The sequence below is a fragment of the Anomaloglossus baeobatrachus genome, chromosome 9 (genome assembly GCF_048569485.1).
Source record: "Anomaloglossus baeobatrachus isolate aAnoBae1 chromosome 9, aAnoBae1.hap1, whole genome shotgun sequence".
NCBI classification, from domain to species: Eukaryota; Metazoa; Chordata; class Amphibia; order Anura; family Aromobatidae; genus Anomaloglossus; species Anomaloglossus baeobatrachus.
In genome coordinates, this window is record NC_134361.1 from 222,701,967 (window position 1) to 222,718,633 (window position 16,667).

At 53.7% G+C, this 16,667-nt stretch overlaps 1 protein-coding gene across 2 annotated transcripts in view; it reads right to left on the reverse strand.

Moving 5' to 3' along the window:
• Positions 1-16,667, reverse strand: part of GRIPAP1 (GRIP1 associated protein 1) — a 67,286-nt gene that overhangs the window by 16,865 nt on the left and 33,754 nt on the right. For both annotated transcript variants that reach the window (XM_075324613.1, XM_075324612.1), the window contains 3 exons: positions 4,076-4,203; positions 3,393-3,515; positions 2,934-3,027 (listed from right to left, as the gene is read on the reverse strand). In XM_075324613.1, coding sequence (XP_075180728.1) covers positions 2,934-3,027; positions 3,393-3,515; positions 4,076-4,203 — 345 coding nt within the window. The remainder of the gene's footprint in view (positions 1-2,933; positions 3,028-3,392; positions 3,516-4,075; positions 4,204-16,667) is intronic.

Below are 16,667 nucleotides of genomic sequence, written 5' to 3' on the forward strand. Positions count from 1 at the left end.
TGCTCATGGAAAATGTAAGGGGATGAAAACAGAGAGTAAAAGAGTCAAAGAAAGACCCTCAATCTGAACAGGAGCTACAACTCCCAGCCTATCTGATCCCAGTACCTCGGGGCGCTCACCTATACTCCCAGCATGTCTGACCCCATCCCCCAGGGGGGCGCTCACCTATACTCCCACCATGTCTGACCCCAGCACCTCGGGGCGCTCACCTATACTCCCAGCCTGTCTAACCCCAGTACCTCGGGGCGCTCACCTATACTCCCAGCATGTGTGACCCCAGCACCTCGGGGCGCTCACCTATACTCCCAGCATGTCTGACCCCATCCCCCAGGGGGGCGCTCACCTATACTCCCACCATGTCTGACCCCAGCACCTCGGGGCGCTCACCTATACTCCCAGCCTGTCTGACCCCAGCACCTCGGGGCGCTCACCTATACTCCCAGCATGTCTGACCCCAGCACCTCGGGGCGCTCACCTATACTCCCAGCATGTCTGACCCCATCCCCCAGGGGGGCGCTCACCTATACTCCCACAATATCTGACCCCAGCACCTCGGGGCGCTCACCTATACTCCCAGCCTGTCTGACCCCAGTACCTCGGGGCGCTCACCTATACTCCCAGCATGTCTGACCCCAGTACCTCGGGGTGCCCACCTATACTCCCAGCATGTCTGACCCCATCCCCCAGGGGGGCGCTCACCTATACTCCCAGCATGTCTGACCCCATCCCCCAGGGGGGCGCTCACCTATACTCCCACAATGTCTGACCCCAGCACCTCGGGGCGCTCACCTATACTCCCAGCCTGTCTGACCCCAGTACCTCGGGGCGCTCACCTATACTCCCAGCATGTCTGACCCCATCCCCCAGGGGGGCGCTCACCTATACTCCCACAATGTCTGACCCCAGCACCTCGGGGCGCTCACCTATACTCCCAGCCTGTCTGACCCCATCCCCCAGGGGGGCGCTCACCTATACTCCCACAATGTCTGACCCCAGCACCTCGGGGCGCTCACCTATACTCCCAGCCTGTCTGACCCCAGTACCTCGGGGCGCTCACCTATACTCCCAGCATGTCTGACCCCATCCCCCAGGGGGGCGCTCACCTATACTCCCACAATGTCTGACCCCAGCACCTCGGGGCGCTCACCTATACTCCCACATGTCTGACCCCAGTACCTCGGGGCGCTCACCTATACTCCCACATGTCTGACCCCAGCACCTCGGGGCGCTCACCTATACTCGCAGCATGTGTGACCCCATCCCCAGGGGGGCGCTCACCTATACTCCCAGCATGTCTGACCCCAGCACCACGGGGTGCTCACCTATACTCCCAGCATGTCTGACCCCAGCACCTCGGGGTGCTCACCTATACTCCCAGCAAGTCTGACCCCAGTACCTCGGGGTGCTCACCTATGCTCCCACCATGTTTGATCCCATCCTCCAGGGGGGCGCTCACCTATACTCCCAGCATGTCTGACCCCATCCCCAGGGGGGCGCTCACCTATACTCCCAGCATGTCTGACCCCAGCACCTCGGGGTGCTCACCTATACTCCCAGCATGTCTGACCCCAGTACCTCGGGGCGCTCACCTATACTCCCAGCATGTCTGACCCCAGTACCTCGGGGCGCTGACCTATACTCCCAGCATGTCTGATCCCATTCCCCCGGGGGGCGCTCACCTATACTCCCAGCATGTCTGACCCCAGTACCTCGGGGCGCTGACCTATACTCCCAGCATGTCTGATCCCATTCCCCCGGGGGGCGCTCACCTATACTCCCAGCATGTCTGATCCCATTCCCCTGAGGGGTGCTCACCTACACACCCGGTATGTCTGACTCCATCCCCCCCAGTGGCGCTCACCTATACTCCCAGCCTGTCTGACCCCCCCCCCCCCCCAGTGGCGCTCACCTATACTCCCAGCATGTCTGATCCCATCCCCCCGGGGAGCTCACCTATACTCGAAGCATGTCTGGCCCCATTCCCCGATGAGTGCTCACCTATACTCCCAACATGTCTGGCCCCATTCCCCGAGGAGTGCTCACCTATACTCGAAGCATGTCTGACCCCATCCCCCCGGGGGGACTCTCAGCTATACTGCCAGCATGTCTGACGCCCATCCCCCGGGGCGCTCACCTGTAATCCCACCATGTCTGACCCCATCCCCCTCCACGGGGCGCTCACCTACACACCCAGCACGTCTGACCCTATCCCTAGAGGGGCGCTCACCTAAAGTCCCAGCATGTCTGACCCCATCCCCCCGGAGCGCTTACCTATACTCCCACCATGCTTGACCCTAAGCGGGCGCTCACCTATGCTCCCACCATGTTTGACCCTAAGGGGGTGCTCACCTATGCTCCCACCATGTTTGACCCTAAGCGGCGCTCACTTATGCTCCCACCATGTTTGACCCTAAGGGGGTGCTCACCTATGCTCCCACCATGTTTGACCCTAAGGGGGTGCTCACCTATGCTCCCACCATGTTTGACCCTAAAGGGGTGCTCACCTATACTCCCACCATGTTTGACCCTAAGGGGGCACTCACCTATACTCCCACCATGTTTGACCCTAAAGGGGCACTCACCTATACTCCCACCATGCTTGACCCTAAAGGGGTGCTCACCTATACTCCCACCATGTTTGACCCTAAGGGGGCGCTCACCTATACTCCCACCATGTTTGACCCCAAGGGGGCACTCACCTATACTCCCACCATGTTTGACCCTAAGGGGGAGCTCACCTATACTTCCACCATGTTTGACCCTAAAGGGGCGCTAACCTATACTCCCACCATGTTTGACCCTAAAGGGGCACTCACCTATACTCCCACCATGTTTGACCCTAAGGGGGAGCTCACCTATACTTCCACCATGTTTGACCCTAAGGGGGTTCCCATCTATACTCCCACCATGTTTGACCCTAAGGGGGCGCTCACCTATTCTACTGTCCATGACGTACGCCTCGATGATGGAGCTCTTCCGGCACAGATCCTCGGCCATGGACGCGCTGCTCACTTCTAAGTGCTTCACCTGCAGGAGAGACATTAAACCCAAATTAAATCCATTGTCAGCACCGCGGCGGCGAGAGATAAAAATGAAGGATGATGCGTCCGGACTCTGCGGTCAGATTACATACGGCGGCTCTATTAACAGAGCGCTCGCTAAAAGCCTTCCTAATACGGCTGATCATGCCACGGACGCACAGGATATGTAGACGTAGCGCCACTCCTGCCCATGCAAAAAGGTGCAATACTGCAGGCGGCCTGTAGGCAAGAGTGGCGCTATATCGGAGAAGGAAAAAGCTATCTTAAAGGCTAACTTCAGTGTTAGAAAAGCCTGGACAATCCCTTTAAGAGGCGGTGGATATGTGGGGACGCCCCGTCATTGGTGGTTACCTTTTCTTCCAGCAGCCATTTTTCCTGCTGGATTTCGGCTAACCTCTGGAACAGGTCGGACACCTCCTCGTCGGACAGCTCGGCGGGTCTCTGCGGCTGGGACTGGGGGCTTCCGCTGTTGGACTAGAGCAGAAATGTGGTTTTTAAGGCACCCCGATACTTTTTGGAAGTTTTCGGGAAAGTTGGGTGACGCGGGCGGGAGCGGCGTGGCCCTTTAAATCAGTGATCTGAGCGTTCTGTCCACGGGGGCTCGACTGAAGAACATCACAGACCCCTCTCATCCCCGAATCCATCACAGACCGCACACATTAACCCCGAGCAAAGATCCTGCCGGCTAATTAACCCGCTTCTGTGGATTGTCTTGTAAGGAGAGCGCAGCGTCTGGAAGGAGCCGCCCGAGCAATCATAATAGGGCTGGTAATATCTCCGCTAGATTACAAAGCCGTGTCGGCACTACTGAAGATCTGAGGACGCACGCACCCGTCACATCCCAACCAGGACGGATGACGCCAAAGATTCAGGAAGGAGAATCCAATGTCAGGGAGAAGGAACAGAAACTTTCATCCAAGATGGCGCCGATCTTGGTGGTCAGGGCATGCTGGGAGGTGTAGTTGTGGGGTGGCGGCCACTGCGCCAGGGTACCATCCATCGGTCCCGCGGGTGGCTTCTTTGCCCACCATTACCTTATTGCTGCTGGGGGTCGCATTCTCCTTCATAATCTCCCGGTAACTGAAGGAGGAGACGCTGCTGCTATCGCCCGTCTGGGTCCGACTAGGGGAACTGATTTCGGCTAATACCAGATCCTCCAAACCTAAAAGAGAGAATTGTGGGATAGAAGATAAAAATGTACAAAAATCACAGCTCTCACTGCCCGCACCGTACACAGAATCACAGGTCTCACTGCCCGCATCGTACACAGAATCACAGCTCTCACTGCCCGCACCGTACCCAGAATCACAGCTCTCACTGCCCGCACCGTACCCAGAATCACAGCTCTCACTGCCCGCACCGTACCCAGAATCACAGCTCTCACTGCCCGCACCATACACAGAATCACAGCTCTCACTGCCCGCACCATACACAGAATCACAGCTCTCACTGCCCGCAACGTACACAGAATCACTGCACTCACTGCCCGCACCATACACAGAATCACAGCTCTCACTGCCCGCACCGTACACAGAATCACAGCTCTCACTGCCTGCACCGTACACAGAATCACAGCTCTCACTGCCTGCACCGTACAGAGAATCACAGCACTCACTGCCCACACCATATACAGAATCACAGCTCTCACTACCCGCACCGTACACAGAATCACAGCTCTCACTGCCTCACCGTACACAGAATCACAGCACTCACTGCCTGCACCGTACACAGAATCACAGCTCTCACTGCCCGCACCGTACACAGAATCACAGCTCTCACTGCCCGCACCGTACACGGAATCACAGCTCTCACTGCTCGCACCGTACACAGAATCACAGCTCTCACTGCTCGCACCGTACACAGAATCACAGCTCTCACTGCTCGCACCGTACACAGAATCACAGCACTCACTGCCCGCACCGTACACAGAATCACAGCTCTCACTGCTCGTACCGTACACAGAATTACAGCTCACACCGTACAGAGAATCACAGCACTCACTGCCCGCACCATATACAGAATCACAGCTCTCTCTGCTCGTACCGTACACAGAATCACAGCTCACACCGTACAGAGAATCACAGCACTCACTGCCCGCACCATATACAGAATCACAGCTCTCACTGCCCGCACCATATACAGAATCACAGCTCTCACTACCTACACCGTACAGAAAATCACAGCTCTCACTGCTCGCACCGTACACAGAATCACAACTTTCACTGCCCACACTGTACACAGAATCACAGCACTCACTGCCCGCACCGTACAAAGAATCACAGCTCTCACTGCCCGCACCGTACAAAGAATCACAGCTCTCACTGCCCGCACCATACACAGAATCACAGATCTTACTGCCCGCATCGTACACAGAATCACAGCTCTCATTGCTCGCACCGTACACAGAATCACAGCTCTCACTGCTCGCACCGTACACAGAATCACAGCACTCACTGCCCGCACCGTACACAGAATCACAGCTCTCACTGCCCACACCGTACACAGAATCACAGCACTCGCTGCCTGCACCGTACACAGAATCACAGCTCTCACCGTACACAGAATCACAGCTCTCACTGCCCGCATCGTACACAGAATCACAGCTCTCACTGCTCGCACCGTACACAGAATCACAGCTCTCACTGCTCGCACCGTACACAGAATCACAGCACTCACTGCCCGCACTGTACACAGAATCACAGCTCTCACTGCCCACACCATACAGAGAATCACAGCACTCACTGCCCGCACCATATACAGAATCACAGCTCTCACTACCCGCACCGTACTCAGAATCACAGCTCTCACTGCCTCACTGTACACAAAATCACAGCACTCACTGCCAGCACCGTACAGAAAATCACAGCTCTCACTGCTCGCACCATACACAGAATCACAGCTCTCACTGCCCGCACCGTACACAGAATCACAGCTCTCACTGCTCGCACCGTACACAGAATCACAGCTCTCATTGCTCGCACCGTACACAGAATCACAGCTCTCACTGCTTGCACCGTACACAGAATCACAGCTCTCACTGCTCGCACCGTACACAGAATTACAGCACTCGCTGCCCGCACCGTACACAGAATCACAGCACTCGCTGCCTGCACCGTACACAGAATCACAGCACTCGCTGCCTGCACCGTACACAGAATCACAGCTCTCACTGCCCACACCATACAGAGAATCACAGCACTCCCTGCCCGCACCATATACAGAATCACAGCTCTCACTACCCGCACCGTACTCAGAATCACAGCTCTCACTGCCTCACCGTACACAGAATCACAGCTCTCACTGCTCGCACCGTACACAGAATCACAGCTCTCACTGCCCGCACCGTACACAGAATCACAGCTCTCACTGCCCGCACCGTAAACAGAATCACAGCACTCACTGCCCGCACCATACACAGAATCACAGCACTCACTGCACGCACCGTACACAGAATCACAGTTCTCACTGCCCGCAACCTACACAGAATCACAGTGCTCACTGTACACAGAAACCCAGCACTCACTGCCCGCACCGTACACAGAATCACAGCTCTCACTGCCTGCAATGTATACAGAATTACAGCACTCGCTGCCTGCACCGTACACAGAATCACAGCATTTACTGCCCGCACCATACATTCTCAGGACTCACTGTCCTCATCATACAGGGTCTCAGGACTCACCGCCTGCGCCATACACAGTCTCAGGACTCGCCGCCTGCGCCATACACAGTTTCAGGACTCACTGCCCGCACCATACACAGTCTCAGGACTCACTGCCCGCATCACACACAGTGTCAGCACTCACTGCCCGCACCACACACAGTGTCAGCACTCACTGCCCGCACCACACACAGTGTCAGCACTCACTGCCCGCACCACACACAGTGTCAGCACTCACTGCCCGCACCATACACAGTGTCAGCACTCACTGCCCGCACCATACACAGTGTCAGCACTCACTGCCCGCACCATACACAGTGTCAGCACTCACTGCCCGCACCATACACAGTGTCAGCACTCACTGCCCGCACCATACACAGTGTCAGCACTCACTGCCCGCACCATACACAGTGTCAGCACTCACTGCCCGCACCATACACAGTGTCAGCACTCACTGCCCGCACCATACACAGTGTCAGCACTCACTGCCCGCACCATACACAGTCTCAGCACTCACTGCCCGCACCATACACAGTCTCAGCACTCACTTCCCACATCATACACAGTCTCAGCACTCACTGCCCGCACCATACACAGTCTCAGCACTCACTTCCCACATCATACACAGTCTCAGCACTCACTGCCCGCACCATACACAGTCTCAGCACTCACTTCCCACATCATACACAGTCTCAGCACTCACTGCCCGCACCATACACAGTCTCAGCACTCACTGACCGCACCATACACAGTCTCAGGACTCGCTCTGCACTGCACACAGTGTGACAGGACCGGTCACCGGCCGCACTATACGCAGTGTGACAGTAACATGAATTTGCACTCTGCGCTGCCTCCATCTTCATCCTCCCGGAGCAGCCGTCACTTCCAGCATTACTTCAGCTCAGCACTTTCCACCCTGATCTTTTTAAGAACGGCTTTGGCTGTTGCTGCCTCCCACCTCCTGACTCATCACAGCAATGAAATATTAATGCTCTGCTGAAAGTCTTAATGCTTCTAGTGGGATTATGAGAAAGGAAGAAGGAGTGGCGGGGCATCCGAAGAAGCCTGCGCTAGAGCGGCGGAGGGGCGGGAGACGCGGCGCAGGGGGTCCCAACACAAAACCACTGAGACTGAAGGGGCTCCGTCCTGCCTTGGGTCGCCCCGCGCGCAAAACTGCACCCCCCAATCTGCACATGGAACTCTCTAATATCTGTGCTTACTGTCAGTGAATGGAAACACACCCTTTGCGGACAGCACGGGGGAACATTTTTTGATGACGGAGCCTTATTTACTTAAAAACGGAAAATCCATTTCCCAGTCCCGGGTTGTATACTGCAGTATTTATGGACTCAGAGTACAGATATATATATACCTTCCGGTGGACTCGTGAATTATACAGCACACGAGCGCAGAATAGTTGGGGGGAGCACCCCAAATCTAGAAAAGTTTGTCAAAACTTTTTGGCGGCCATATTGGATGTCGGAACGGAATGGGACAGCGCCCCTAGTGGCCAAAAAGTAAAATCACCCATCTGTTGTCGGCTGGGCTTGGTTGGGGAGGGGTGCGGAGACCCCTAGACTAAATTTTAGCCCTGACTTTGAATTTAATTTTTGGCGCCACTTCCCCTTTAAGTGCCCGCGCCGATGAGAGAGCGGGGGCCGCGCAGCCATGTGGCAGAATTTTATGAAGCCCCTTGTGACGAAGCGGCGGTGCGAACGCTCCTGACCCCAGACGCTCTCGTCCTCGGCGCTGCGGCAGGATCGCTTTACTGCGCGGCTCCACTGCAGAGCGGCCGAGGGCGCGAGATTCTGTGTCAGAATTAGAGGAGGAAAACAAAAGCCCTGACAGCTCCATTTATAACCGGGCGGCCGCGGATTGGCAATGATGTGGAGATAACGAGACGTCTCCTGAGGCCTCGCACTGCAGAGCCGGGAGGAGCACAGGCACGTACGCACCGCGCCGCCATCACAGCGCCGGGAGGGGGAGGGCGGGGAGGGGGAGCGCCGCAGCCCCCCCGAAGTAAGGCCGGGTAACACAGACAGGCCGTACCCCGAAATAAGGCCGGGTAACACAGACCGGCCGTACCCCGAAATAAGGCCGGGTAACACAGACAGGCCGTACCCCGAAATAAGGCCGGGTAACACATACCGGCAGTACCCCGAAATAAGGCCGGGTAACACAGACCGGCCGTACCCCGAAATAAGGCCGGGTAACACAGACCGGCCGTACCCCGAAATAAGGCCGGGTAACACAGACCGGGCGTACCCCGAAATAAGGCCGGGTAACACAGACAGGCCATACCCCGAAATAAGGCCGGGTACCACAGACAGGCCGTACCCCGTAATAAGGCCAGGTACCACAGACAGGCCGTACCGCGAAGTAAGGCCGGGTAACACAAACCGACCGTACCCTGAAATAAGGCCGGGTAACACAGACCAGCCAGCAACACCCCGAAATCGAAATAAGGCCGGGTAACACAGACAGGCCGTACCCCGAAATAAAACCGGGTAACACAGACCGGCCGTACCCCGAAATAAGGCTGGGTAACACAGACCGGCCAGCAACACCCCGAAATAAGGCCGGGTACCACAGACAGGCCGTACCCCGAAATAAGGCCGGGTACCACAGACAGGCTGTACCCCGAAATAAGGCCGAGTACCACAGACAGTCCAGCAGCCCCCCGAAGTAAGGCCAGGTACCACAGAAAGTTTAGCAAGCCCCCCGAAATAAGGCCAGGTACCACAGACAGGCTGTACCCCAAAATAAGGCCGGGTACCACAGACAGGCTGTACCCCGAAATAAGGCCGAGTACCACAGACAGGATGTACCCCGAAATAAGGCCGGGTACCACAGACAGGCTTGTACCCCGAAATAAGGCCGGGTACCACAGACAGGCCAGCAACACCCCGAAATAAAGCCGGGTACCACAGACAGGCCAGCAACACCCCGAAATAAGGCCGGGTAACACAGACCAACTAGCAACACCCCGAAATAAGGCCGGGTAACACAGACCTGACGTACCCCGAAATAAGGCCAGACACCACAAACAGGCTGTACCCCGAAATAAGGTCAGGTACCACAGACAGTCCAGCAGCCCCCTGAAGTAAGGCCAGGTACCACAGACAGGCCAGCAACACCCCGAAATAAGGCCGGGTACCACACAGACAGGCCTGCAGCCCCCTGAAGTAAGGCCCGGTACCACAGACCGACCGTACCCCGAAATAAGGCCAGGTACCACAGACAGGACAGCAACACCCCGAAATAAGGCCAGGCACCACAGACAGGACAGCAACACCCCGAAATAAGGCCGGGTACCACAAACCAGTCGTACCTCGAAATAAGGCCAGGTACCACAGACAGGCTTGTACCCCGAAATAAGGCCGGGTACCACAGACAGGCCGTACCCCGAAATAAGGCCGGGTACCACAGACAGGCTGTACCCCGAAATAAGGCCGAGTACCACAGACAGTCCAGCAGCCCCCCGAAGTAAGGCCAGGTACCACAGAAAGTTTAGCAAGCCCCCCGAAATAAGGCCGGGTACCACAGACAGGCTGTACCCCAAAATAAGGCCGGGTACCACAGACAGGCTGTACCCCGAAATAAGGCCGAGTACCACAGACAGGATGTACCCCGAAATAAGGCCGGGTACCACAGACAGGCTTGTACCCCGAAATAAGGCCGGGTACCACAGACAGGCCAGCAACACCCCGAAATAAAGCCGGGTACCACAGACAGGCCAGCAACACCCCGAAATAAGGCCGGGTAACACAGACCAACCAGCAACACCCCGAAATAAGGCCGGGTAACACAGACCTGACGTACCCCGAAATAAGGCCAGACACCACAAACAGGCTGTACCCCGAAATAAGGTCAGGTACCACAGACAGTCCAGCAGCCCCCTGAAGTAAGGCCAGGTACCACAGACAGGCCAGCAACACCCCGAAATAAGGCCGGGTACCACACAGACAGGCCTGCAGCCCCCTGAAGTAAGGCCCGGTACCACAGACCGACCGTACCCCGAAATAAGGCCAGGTACCACAGACAGGACAGCAACACCCCGAAATAAGGCCAGGCACCACAGACAGGACAGCAACACCCCGAAATAAGGCCGGGTACCACAAACCAGTCGTACCTCGAAATAAGGCCAGGTACCACAGACAGGCTTGTACCCCGAAATAAGGCCGGGTACCACAGACAGGCCGTACCCCGAAATAAGGCCGGGTACCACAGACAGGCTGTACCCCGAAATAAGGCCGAGTACCACAGACAGTCCAACAGCCCCCCGAAGTAAGGCCAGGTACCACAGAAAGTTTAGCAAGCCCCCCGAAATAAGGCCGGGTACCACAGACAGGCTGTACCCCAAAATAAGGCCGGGTACCACAGACAGGCTGTACCCCGAAATAAGGCCGAGTACCACAGACAGGATGTACCCCGAAATAAGGCCGGGTACCACAGACAGGCTTGTACCCCGAAATAAGGCCGGGTACCACAGACAGGCTGTACCCCGAAATAAGGCCGGGTACCACAGACAGTCCAGCAGCCCCCCGAAGTAAGGCAAGGTACCACAGAAAGTTTAGCAAGCCCCCCGAAATAAGGCCGGGTACCACAGACAGGCTGTACCCCAAAATAAGGCCGGGTACCACAGACAGGCTGTACCCCGAAATAAGGCCGAGTACCACAGACAGGATGTACCCCGAAATAAGGTCGGGTACCACAGACAGGCTGTACCCCAAAATAAGGCCGGGTACCACAGACAGGCTGTACCCCGAAATAAGGCCGAGTACCACAGACAGGATGTACCCCGAAATAAGGTCGGGTACCGCAGACCGACCGTACCCCGTAATAAGGCCGGGTATCACAGACAGGCCAGCAGCCCCCCGAAATAAGGCCGGGTACCACAGACCGGCCGTACCCCAAAATAAAGCTGGGTACCACAGACCAGCTGTACCCCGAGATAATGCAGTGTACCACAAACCGGCCGTACCCCAAAATAACACAGTGTACCACAGACCAGCCATACCCCAAATACCAGTCGTACCCCAAATAACGCTGTGTACCACAGACCGGCCATACCCCAAATAACGCTGTGTACCACAGACCGGCTGTACCCCGAGATAATGCAGAGTATCACAGACTGGCCGTACCCCAAATAACGCTGTGTACCACAGACCGGCCATACCCCAAATACCAGCCGTACCCCAAATAACGCTGTGTACCACAGACCGGCCGTACCCCGAGATAAGGCAGTGTACCACAGACTGGCCGTACCCCCAAATATGGAAGTGTACGACAGACCGGCCGTACCCCTAAATAAGGCCGTGTACCACAGACTGGCCATACCCCAAAATAACAGTACTACAGACCGGCTGCACCCCAAAATAACAGTACCACAGACCGGCCGCAACCCAAAATAACAGTACTACAGACCGGCTGCACCCCAAAATAACAGTACCACAGACCGGCCGCACCCCAAAATAACAGTACTACAGACCGGCTGCACCCCAAAATAACAGTACCACAGACCGGCCGCACCCCAAAATACCAGTACTACAGACCGGCTGCACCCCAAAATAACAGTACTACAGACCGGCTGCACCCCAAAATAACAGTACTACAGACCGGCTGCACCCCAAAATAACAGTACCACAGACCGGCCGCACCCCAAAATAACAGTACCACAGACCGGCCGCACCCCAAAATAACAGTACCACAAACCAGCCGTACCCCAAAATAAGGTTGTGTACCACAGACCGGCCGTACCCTAAAATAAGGCCGTGTACCACAGAATGGCTGTACTCCGAAATAAGGCAGTGTCCGTCAGACCGGCCATACCCTGAAATAAGGCCATGTACCACAGACCATCCGTACCCCGAAATGATGCAATGTACAACAGACTGGCCAGCAGTTCCTCGAAATAAGGCCGTGTACCAAAGATCAGCCGTACCCCAAAATAACACAGTGTACCACAGACTGACTGTACCCCAAAATAAGACAGTGTACCACAGATCAGCTCGCAGTTCCCCCGATATAAGACCGCGTACCACAGACAGGCTGTACCCCGAAAAAACAGTGTACCATCTGGCAGCCTCCCGAAATAACGCCACGTACTGTATATCACCCCGCAGCCCCCAAAATATTGCCGTGTACCACACAATGTCCAGCAGCCCCCTGAAATAATGCAATGTACTGCAGATCACCCCATAGCTCCCTGTAATAATATCATGCAGCCCCTTGAAATATTGTCATGTACCACAGACCAGCTGTTTGTACCCCAAAATAATGCCATGTACCACAGATCGGCTGGCCATACCCCGAAATAACGCCGTGTACTACAGACCATCCCACAGGATCTCAAAATATGCCATGTACTCCAAAGCATGCTGCTGTACCCCAAAATAATGCCCTATACTACAGAACATCCCGCAGGACCCCAAAATAATGCCATATACTACAGAACATCACGCAGGACCCCAAAATAATGCCATATACTACAGAACATCACGCAGGACCCCAAAAATACACTGAGTACCATAGGACCCCAAAATAATTGCCATATAACAAAGATCAGCCAGCTGTACCCCGAAATAATGCCGTGTACTACAGATCATCCCAAAGGACCCCAAAATAACGAAGTGTACCACAGAACGACTGGCCGTACCCCGAAATAATGGCTCATACCATAAGACCCCAAAATAACGCTGTGTACCACAGAACGACTGGCCGTACCCCGAAATAACACCTCATACCAAAGGACCCAAAAATAACGCTGTGTACCATATGATCCCGAAATAATGCTGAGTACCACAGATCGGCCAGCTGTACCCCGAAATAAGACCACACACTACATATCACCTCACAGCCCCCTGAAATGACACAGTGTACCACAGACCATCCCGCAGGACCCCAAGATAACTGTGTGTACCACAGAACGGCTGACCGTACCCCGAAATAATACCTCATACCACAGGACCCCAAAATAACACAGTGTACCCCAGATCGTCCAGCAGGACCCCAAATAACAGTGGGGATACATTAGAGACTGGTTGGGGGTCTCGGCCCCGCTCTACGCCTCTGCCGTTCGCGGATCACTCCCTGCACTCCGCTACATCTGTGCGGCGCCCTCCGTCCCCTCCACTATCCCGGCGCGTTTCGCTCCTCCGGCTCTGCCTTCCACCTACGTGGGAGATAATGTATCGGCCGCAGTCTAATGAGCTGTTCGGGGTTAATTATATTCAGCGTTTAGAGGGTAATTTGCCAGGAACGCAGCAAATCAATCAGCTGTGAGAATCCGGCAGAATTCACAGGAAAATAACATGATTTCCGCGGCTAATGGGACTTCGGAGGAGAGAGCGGAGCACAAAACGGCGGCCGGGTACAGCTCCTCCTTACAAAGAGCGAAGGAGGAAAGGGGGAAACACAAAACAGACGGTTTAGTCGTAAAAAAATGGTAATTCTTACTCTATTTTGTGGATACAGCCTGCAGTGTAAAGCATGGAGGTCTTCAATTGGTCTGGTTCAGAAAACTTATCAGGGATTTCCGAATTAATATTTAAGCCCCTCATTATCAGCCAGAGAGCCAATAACAGATACATTTCTCTCAATAGATCCTGTGCAATTCCTCATTCCACCTCTGGAGGCGCCATCACTTGCCATAAATGTTGAGGGGGTTTTTTTTGCCTGGTGTGAATGCCGCCGTTCTCCTGAATCCGGTGTTGTTTTTCTTTTGTTCCTAGGCCTCTCTGTTCCTGAGATATGGCCTTTTCTTCCTTGCATATAAATCTAATCCTGTTATCCAAGTGGGCGTGGTCCTGAAGAAGACGCCTACTTAACTAACAAGACTTGATTTACATGCCGGGAATAAGGGGTCATATCTCAGGAACGGAGAGGCGTAGGAACGAAAGAAAAACAACGCCGGATTCAGGAGAACGGCGGCATTTACACAAGGCAAAAAAACAACAACATTTATTGCAAGTGACGGATCCCCTTTAAGAGTCGTAAAATGGCCTTTTTCAGCCGTATAGAAGGGTTAAACATGACCTACATTTTCTCCTGTAGTAGTAATGAGTAATTCTTGCCTCCCGATTATATCGACTACTTTAATTTGATATTGAAAAATGAATTAAAATGCATCCATGATACATTTGATACATGGGCAACCCATTGTTTCCCATAGCTCCTGAGCAATTCCTTATTCCTCCTATGAAGGCACTGCAGGGAAAAATCAACATTTGCGGTTGGATTGCTACTGATCGACAAATTGCAAAACCTCTGATGGAGATTCTTTTTATAAAAAGTGCCCCTTTAAAGGGGACCGGTCACGTGTCATAGATATGTAATTTTTTTTATCTGATGTGAATACCACCGTTCTCCTGAATCCGGCGATGTTTTTCTTTCGTTCCTGCGCCTCTCTGTTCCTGAGATATGGCCTCTTCTTCCTTGCATAAAAATCTAATCCTGTTATCTAAGTGGGCGTGGCCTTGAAGAAGACGCCTACTTGACTAACAAGGCTTGATTTACATGCCGGGAATAAGGGGCCATATCTCAGGAATGGAGAGGCGTAGGAACGAAAGAAAAACAACGCCGGATTCAGGAGAACGGCGGCATTTACACAAGGCAAAAAAAAAACAACATTTATTGCAAGTGACGGATCCCCTTTAAGAGTCGTAAAATGGGCTTTTTCAGCCGTACAGAAGGGTTAAACATGACCTACATTTTCTCCTGGAGCGGTAATGAGTAATTCTTGCCTCCCACTTATATCGACTGCTTTAATTTCCTATTGAAAAAAGAATTAAAATGCGGTCGTGGTTTTTTTTTTTTTTCTTCTCTTCAGCTGTATTAATCCTCAATTTTTGCCTATTTGTAAACTAATGGAAATGATGTAAATGTGGCCATTAGGATAATTGGATTTTTATGGGCGTTTATCAGGCCGCCACTTCCCTGCGTTTGCTGTTTTTCTGTAGATTCGGGTCCCGCAGTCACTGAACCGCGTCGTTCATTTCTCCCGATCGTGGGCGGGAGGTTGGACACTTACGATATTCCCAGGGCGGCCATTGTTACCCGCGCAGTAAATGGTTAGATGTCCGAGAGCGGCTGCCGTTAATCAGCGTCCTTATATCATTTTGTCTTGTGCTGTTAATAAGGGACTTGTCGTTACGGCGGACGACGGGTTATTGCGGTTCCCCCTATAATGGGGGCCGGTGATACGTACAGCGGGCTAATAACCGGCTCATACAAGGGGGCTCTGTAGTGCCCCCCGATACGCCAGTCATCGGACCTAAAGGATATGTTCACAGCACGTATGTAGTCGCTATATACTGGGCAAAACCTACAATGGGGCAGCGAAAAGGGCAGAATATTGGGGTCTGTGACCCCCAGACTGTAATGGATGCACCATGGAAAACTATTATTTAAGTGTATTTAAGGTGCTCTGCATATAGGGTGTACTCATTATAAACAGCGCCCGACCAGTGCTGCCCCCTTGTGGAATTTGCATACAAAAACACAGCGTGGCAGGATTTATTAACCCCTTCACGACCAGCCAATTTTGTACTTTCCGTTTTTGTTTTTTTTTTTCCGCCACTCTCCTTCCAAGAGACGTAACTTTTTTTTTATTTTTCAATCACTATGGTCATATGAGGGGGATCGGGGTTTTTTTGCGGAACGAGATGTATTTTTAAATAAAACTATGAGTTTTACCATATTAGTGCACCGGAAAACGGCAAAAAAAAAAATTCAAATGTGGAAAAAAAAAAAAAAAAAAAAAGTGGGCTTGCGCTATTGTTTTTGGGATATTTTATTCACCGCGTTCACTGTATGGTAAAACTGATGTGTGGGTGTGATGCTTGAGGTCGGTGCGAGTTCGTAGACACCAAACATGTATAGGTTTACTTTTACCTAAGATGTTAAAAAAAAAAAAAGCGTGTCCGAAAAAAGTGGCGTGCGTTTTGCGCCATTTTCTGCGACCC